At 43.7% G+C, this 8,036-nt stretch overlaps 1 protein-coding gene across 1 annotated transcript in view; it reads right to left on the minus strand.

The window, feature by feature from the left end:
- rida (reactive intermediate imine deaminase A homolog) overlaps positions 1-2,187 on the minus strand; it is a 20,855-nt gene extending 18,668 nt beyond the window's left edge. Inside the window, exon 1 of the mRNA XM_070438681.1 lies at positions 2,058-2,187. Coding sequence (XP_070294782.1) covers positions 2,058-2,187 — 130 coding nt within the window. The remainder of the gene's footprint in view (positions 1-2,057) is intronic.
- Between the last annotated feature and the right edge of the window lie 5,849 nt (positions 2,188-8,036).

Consider the following 8,036-nt stretch of genomic DNA (forward strand, 5'->3'; position numbering starts at 1 on the left):
CAGAGCTTCTTGTATCTCTTAGCGAACTACAGAGTTGACACCACCAGTGTTCAGTCCCATGTGCATCGGGAGGGACACCACTGTTCAGCTCCCTGTGATCGTGATGGGACACACACAGTTGTTCGTCCATGTGCATGTGATGGGGACACACAACAGTGTTCAGTTCTACTTGTGCAATCGTGATGGGAACACAGCAGGGTCCGTCCCTGTGCATCGTGGATGGAACACACAGTGTTTCAGTCCTACTGTGCATCGTGATGGGGACACAGCACCAGTGTTCGTCCGCACTGTGCATCGTGATGGGACACACCTAGTGTCCCAGTCCACTGTGCATCGTGATGGGACACACACCAGTGTTCAGTCCGCACTGTGGCATCGATGATGGGACACACACCCAGTGTTCAGTCCTACTGTGCATCGTGATGGGACACACACCAGGGTCCAGTCCCACTGTGCATCGTGATGGGACACACACCAGTGTTCCAGTTCCTACTGTGCATCGTGATGGGACACACACCAGTCCAGTCCACTGTGCATCTGTGATGGACAACACCAGGGTTCAGTTCCCTACGTGTGCATCGTGATTGGGAGCACACACCAGGGGTCCAGTCCCACGTGCATCGGTGGATGGACACACACCAGTGTTCAGTCGCCACGTGCATGCGTGATGGGACACACACCAGGGTCCGTCCCACTGTGCATCGTGATGGGACACACACCAGTGTTTCAGTCCCACTGTGCATCGTGATGGGACACACACCAGTGTTCAGTCCCCACTGTGCAGTCATGATGGGACACACACCGTGTCCAGTCCACTGTGCATCGTGATGGGACACACACCAGTGTTCAGTCACTGTGCATCATGATGGGAACACACCAAGTGTTCAGTCTACTGTGCATCGTGATAATACCCATTAGAGCTGTGGGTCCATTGTGAGTTCCTTTGGACAAACGGAACTAATGGGAAACCTAACTTAGCAAGGCAAAGACAGACAAGAGTTAATTACTAAAGGCCAGAGGTACAGCTATGCCATCAATTTGAAACTATAGCAATGGATTGCCCATATGTAACTGTTTTACCACACGTTGTACAGTGCCATGGACACGTTGAAGTTTGCATATATTTAGCTGTTGTCCTTTCAGACATATAAATGAATGTGCTACTTGAAGAATGCTGGGTCTAAAGTTCAGTATCTCAATATTAGGCCAGTTGACACCACCGAACAAGTGGCCAACAGATCTGAGAGAAGTGGCTGTTATTCAGGGAAGAGGGCGCACATGTGGCAGTTGTGACATGCGGACAGTATGAAGAGGTTGGATTAAGCCCAAAACGTTCAGATGCGGACAGAGAGAGAATCTCAATTTGATTTCCTTGTGTGGTTTTTCAAGCAGGAGGCGAGAGGATGTGAAGAACAAATAAATATATTGAGAATTATCCCAATAACTTTGACCCTTACCCCTTCCATGTCAGGTCAAACTTACAGTTCCTTAATTACATCGTTGCGTTTTGACAAAGTCCATTAATGTCTGCCAACCAGCACGGTGCTTTGACGACTAGAAGATACAAAATTAAAGAAGATACCTTATTCAGATCTCAGGGTGGAATTAATTTACATTTACATTTAAGTCATTTAGCCAGACGCTCTATCCAGAGCGACTTACAAATTAATCTCATCCTTTTGTCCTTTTTTACATTTATACATTATATTCTTGTTGAACTTTGATGATATTATAAAAAGAGGGAGGCTTACCATTGTCAAAACCCAACATCCAGGCTGCTTTCAGGCCTCTCTCCCATATTGGACAGAGCCTGTGGTGAGGAGTGGGCGTGGGGATGGGGAGGGGTTAAGGGTGGGGGAAGGGTGTGTTGGGTGGGGTGAGGGAGGCGGTGGGGTGGGGGATGAGGGAGGGGTTAGGGGTGGGGGGCAAGGGAGCAATGTTATAAGAATTCTGACTACATGAAATGCTATAAGTATTATAATAGTACTATATGTTTTCATCTCTCCCCCCCTCCACCAATCTCTCACCTGTCTGGCCTGACCCTCCTCCTCCAACATCTCTCACCTGTCTGGCCTGAGCTGTACCTCCCTCCACAAGCTTCCCTGAGGCACGTCCAGCCCAGCTGGCAGAGATGTACACGGTCCGATCCACCACCACCGCCTGGCTGGAAGCACAACAATTGGACATAATCACTTCTACTAGAAGTCCCTATGTGCAATTAACCTAACATTGCATAAATAATGAGCATGTTTACTTCTACTTAGCTTTCGCCAGTAAACGCAATGGAAAACGAATCAAAACATCCCGAAAAGTGCTAAAAAATATCCCACATTAACATAAGTAACTTAAGAAACAAGGTTCATGGAAATCAATAATTTGCTAGAGTATGACAGTGCGTCCTCTTTGGGTACTTTAGCGGTGCAGTTCCCCTCTCTCCTCTTATACCCAGGTTCTGTTATCTAGGGCGTAAATTCCTGGAGGAGACTCTCTCCTCATGAGGTATGGAGAGAGGGTTCCAGAAGAACTTAAGGAACTTCTTCTACATCACAGAACTTGAGAACGGGGGTGAACAATGTCCATGTTTTGGAGAATGTGTAAACGGTCGGTGGCGAATCCAGCTAAGACGGTCCATTTTGTCTAATGTTGTGACCTCATGAGAGACAATAACAGGCCACATTACCATAACCTGTTTTAATACAACAGCCTCCGTTATGAGATTTGCATCTTTAATTGTATTATAAATGAATTGTAGATGAACTATTTGTGTAATTATGTAAGTGTGATTTTTAAACTGTTTAAGGAAAGAGAAATCCAATTCCTTTAAAGTTTCATTAAGTCATTGGCCGCGCCCCATGAGTAGATCATGATCTGGCGTCATGGGAACAGCCCTTTTCTGCTGTTTACGAATATAACCCCCACGTGGAGGGATTCCTTTAGACCCAGCTTACCTCGATTACCACGAGTTAGGGCTAAGGTTTTGAGTAAGGAAAATGAGATCCATGCATTCCTCTTTTCTGAGTTAGGGCTAAAGGGTTGAGTAGAGACTAGCTCTCGTTAAGAGAGGGCTAAGGTTTGAGTAGAGACCCAGCGATGCCTCTGTAGCTGGAGAGGGCTAAGGTTTGAGCTAGCAGACCTGCGTGCCTTACTATACGGAGAGTGCGCTAAGGTTTGAGGTAGAGACCCTGCGATTGCTCTATTATGAAGAGGCTAAGGTTTGAGCTAGAGACTATGCGTGCCTCTATTACTGAGAGGGCCAAGGTTTGAGTAGAGACCTGCGTGCCTCGTTAACAGGAGGGCCCCAAGGTTTGAGTAGAGCTGCGTGCCCTTTAATTATGAGAGGGCTAGGTTTGAGTAGAGACCTGCGTGCCCTCTATTTCTGAGGTGCTAAGGGTTGAAGTAGAGACCCTGCGTGCCTCTATTACTGAGAAGGGCTAAGGTTTGAGTAGAGACCATGCGTGCTCTATTAACTGAGAGGGCCAAGGTTTGAGGTCAGACCTGCTGCGTGCCTCTATTACTGAGAGGGCTAAGGTTTGAGTAGAGACCCTGCGTGCCTCTATTACCGAGAGGGCTAAGGTTTGAGTAGAGACCATGCGTACCTCGATTACCAAGAGGGCCAAGGTTTGAGTAGAGACCATGCGTACCTCGATTACCAAGAGGGCTAAGGTTTGAGTAGAGACCCTGTGTGCCTCTATTACCGAGAGGGCTAAGGTTTGAGTAGAGACCATGCATTCCTCGGTCATCTGAGGGAGCTAAGGTTGTAATGATTGTTGAATTCCTAACCAAACCCCGTGGAGCATTGGCTACACTGGTGGAAGTGGTTCAACTCTGAGACTATCGATACCGACAGAATAAGAGCAAATCTTCCATACTAATTACTCGTCTGCAGCTAGAATTTATGTCGACCTGGAATGCGAAGACCGACAACCGCCGAAACATCTACTCTATAAGAACATTTCTGAATGGAACTCTGAAGTATCCATTCTAACCACGACAGACTCCAGGGAAGCAAAGAGAAGTTCAGATGAACTTTCCAACAGAAAGACGGACGATTCCAACAGAGATCCCGACGACACACTGAGTGTAAATATATATATTGATTGCAATTATTTCCGAATAAGTGAGCGTTCATGTGCAAAGGATTGGCATTTCAATTATCAACTGTGTCTCTTGTCTTTCCCGGCCTTCTCAGTCCACACCCACTTCCCTATCATTTCCTTGTAACCATATATATTGTTGTTTGTTTATGCATTTCTGTGATTATTTAGTTAGTTAGTAAATAAATGATTAAGACAATTGATGTATGGATGATTCATAGTGAAGACTGGGTTTGTGCAGATAACCAACAACTTCCGATGTTTGGAATGAGACTAACGCGAGGTAAAGAATGATTCACGAAATAGAAGACTTATTAGTCAGATATTAAAATATCTGAAAAGTAGGGGCTCCTGGGTGGTGCAGTGGTCTAAGGCACTTCATCGCAGTGCTAGCTGTGCCACCAGAGATTCTGGATTCGAGCCCAGGCTCTGTCGCAGCCGGCCGCGACCGGGAGGCCCATGGGGCGGCGCACAATTGGCCCAGCGTCGTCCGGGTTAGGGAGGGTTTGGCCGGCAGGGATATCCTTGTCTCATCGCGCACTAGCTACTCCTGGTTGCCAGGTGTACGGTGTTTCCTCTGACACTTTGGTGCGGCTAGCTTCCGGGTTGGATGTACATTGTGTCAGAGTATAAACTCTGTACTCTACACCTATAACCTCTCTACTCTCTATAACCTCTCTGCTCTCTATAACCTCTCTGCTCCTATAACCTCTCTGCTCTCTATAACCTCTCTGCTCTCTATAACATCTCTGCTCTCTATAACCTCTCTGCTCTCTATAACCTCTCTGCTCTCTATAACCTCTCTGCTCTCTATAACCTCTCTGCTCTCTATAACCTCTCTGCTCCTATAACCTTCTCTGCTCCTATACTCTCTGGCTTCTATAACTCTCTGCTCTCTATAACCTCTTGCTCTCTATAACCTCTCTGCTCTCTATAATACCTGGCTCTCTATACTCTCTGCTTACTATACCCTCTCTGCCCTATAACCTCTCTGCTCTCTAACTTCTTCTCATAACCTCTCTGTCTCTATAACCTCTCTGCTCTCTCATACTCTCTGCTCTCTATAACCTCTCTGCTCCTATACCTCTCTGCTCTTCTATATAACCTCTACTCTCTGCTCTCTATAACCTCTCTGCTCTCTATACTCATGCTCTCTCTGCTATAACTTCCTGCTCCTATACTCTCTGCTCTTCTATACCTCTCTGTCTCTATACTCTTCTCGCCTATAACTCTTCTGCTCCTCATACCTCTTCTTTTCTGCTCTATATAACCTCTCTCTCATAACCTTCTCTGCTCTCTAATAACCTCGCTCTCTATAACTAACCTCTGCTCTCTATATACCTCTCTACTCCTTAACCTACTCTGGCTTCTATAAACCTCTGTTCTACCGCTCTCTTAAAACTCTCTGGCTCTCTATACACTTCTTGCTCTCTTATAACTCTGCTCTATAATTCTCTCTCTATACCTCTCTGTCTTTTTCTGCTCTCTATACGCCTCTGCTCTCTTAACATAATAACTCTCTGCTCTCTATAACTCCTCTCTTTGCTCTCTATAAACTCTCTGCTCTCTATAACCTGCCTCTGCTCTCTTAACTCTTCTGCTCTCTAATAACCTCTCTGCTCCTATAACCCTCTACTCTCTTATACCTCTCTGCTCTCATAACTCTCTGCTCCTATAACTCTCTGCTTCTATAACCTCTCTGCTCTTATACCTCTCTGCTCTCTATAACTCTCTGCTCTCTACTAACCTTCTCTGCCTCCAACCTCTCTGCTCTCTATAACCGTCTCTGCCTTATAACGCTCCTCTGCTCCTATAACTCTTGCTCTCTATAACCTTACTGCCTCTCTATAAACCTCTCTGCTCTCTATAACTCTCTGCTCTCTATAACCTCTCGCTCCTATAACCTTCTCTACTCTCTATAACCTCTCGCTCTCTATAACCTCTTCTGCTCTTCTATAACCTCTGCTCTTATAACCTCTCTGTACTATAACCCTCTCCACCTTCTGCTTCTATAACCTCTTGCTCTCTATATATCTCTTGCTCTCTTAACCTCTCTGCTCTCTATACTCTCTCTCCTATAACCCTCTATCTTAACCTCTTGCCTCTCTATAACTCTCTACTCTCATAACCTCTCTGCTCTCCTATAACCTCTCTACTCTAAACCTCTACTCCTATAACTCTCTACCCTATAAACTTACTCCTTATAACCTCTCTACTCAAATCAAATCATTGATTCAAATCAAATCAAATTCAAAATTTTATTAGTCACATACACATTGGTTTAGCAGATGTTTAATGCGAGTGTAGCGAATGCTTGGTGCTTCTTAGTTCCGACAATGCAAGTAATTAACCAACAGTAATCTAACTAAAATTGCCACACACTACTACCTTACACACAATCACACAAGTTAAAGGGATAAAGAATATGTAATAAAGATTATTACTCTCTACTCTATAACCTCTCTACTCCTATACCTGCTGCTATAACCTCTACTCCTATAACCTCCTCTACTATAACCTCTCTACTCCTATAACCTCTACTCTATAACCACTACTCCTATAAACCACTCTACTCCTATAACCACTACTACTCCTATAACTCTCCACTCTCTACTCCTATAACCTCTCGTCCACTCCTATAACCTCTCTACTCTCTACTTCCTATACCTCTACTCTATTTTTACTCTCTTATCTCCTACCTCTCACTCCTCTACTCCTATAACTCCTACACTCACTATAACTACTCTCTCTCTCGTATCTCTACTCTCTAACTAACTTCTCTATCAACCTCTCTACTCCTTAACTACTGTACTCTATAACCTATGTACTCCTATAACTATTTACTTTACTCCTATACACATGTACTCTCTAAATCCTATAAACCTCTATACTGCTATATATGCTATTTCTCTCTATAACCTCTCTACTCTCTATCCAATCATCTTTTTACTCCAATACCTTCCTACATTATATACTTTATTCTCTACTCCTATAACCTCTCGAACTCTCTACTCCTATAACCTTAGATCTCTACTCTATAACTTCGACTCCTCTACTCCTATAACGCCCTGACCTCCTATAACATATATTCTCTCTGTAACTCTACTTCTCTACAACTCTCTACAACCTTCTACTCCTATACCACTATGTACTCCTATAACCTATGTAACTCCTATAACCTATGTTACTCTCTACATCCTATAACTATGTACTCTTATAACCTATGTACCTCTACACCTATAACCTCTATACTGCTATATCCTTCTTTCTCTATACCTCTCTACTCTCTAATCCAATCATACTTTTTTACTCCAATAAGCCTCTCCACTATTATAACTTTATTCTCTGACTCCTCTAACTCTCTACTATTATCAACCTTTTTCTCTACTCCTATTACCTCTCTTACTATTATAACCTCTTTATTCTCTACTCCTATAACCTCTCTAATATTAAACTCTTATTCTCTACTCTATAACCTCTCTAACTATTATTTAACCTCTTATTCTCTACTCCTTATAACCTGCTCTACTATTATAACCTCTTAATCTCTACTCCTATAACCAATCTACTTTTAACTCTTATCTCTACTCCTATACCACTACTCTTACTCTTAACCACTACTCTCTACTTCCATAATCTCTCTGCTCCTATAAACACTACTCTCTCTTCTATAACCTCTACTCCTATAACTCTCTACTTCGAGTAACCACCTGCTGCTATAACCTCTCTACTCCTATAACCTCTTTACTCTCTACTACTAACCTCTCTACTCTCTACTCCTATAATCTCTACTCCTATAATCGCTACTCTATAACCTCTCTACTCCTATAATCTCTTACTCCTATAACTCTCTACTCCTATAACTCTCTACTCCTATAACCTCTTACTCTATAACGCTCCTATCTCCTATTACTCTTTCTACTCCTTATAAACTCTCTACTT

This window comes from Salvelinus sp. IW2-2015, unplaced genomic scaffold (genome assembly GCF_002910315.2).
Source record: "Salvelinus sp. IW2-2015 unplaced genomic scaffold, ASM291031v2 Un_scaffold1112, whole genome shotgun sequence".
In the NCBI taxonomy this organism is placed as follows: Eukaryota; Metazoa; Chordata; class Actinopteri; order Salmoniformes; family Salmonidae; genus Salvelinus; species Salvelinus sp. IW2-2015.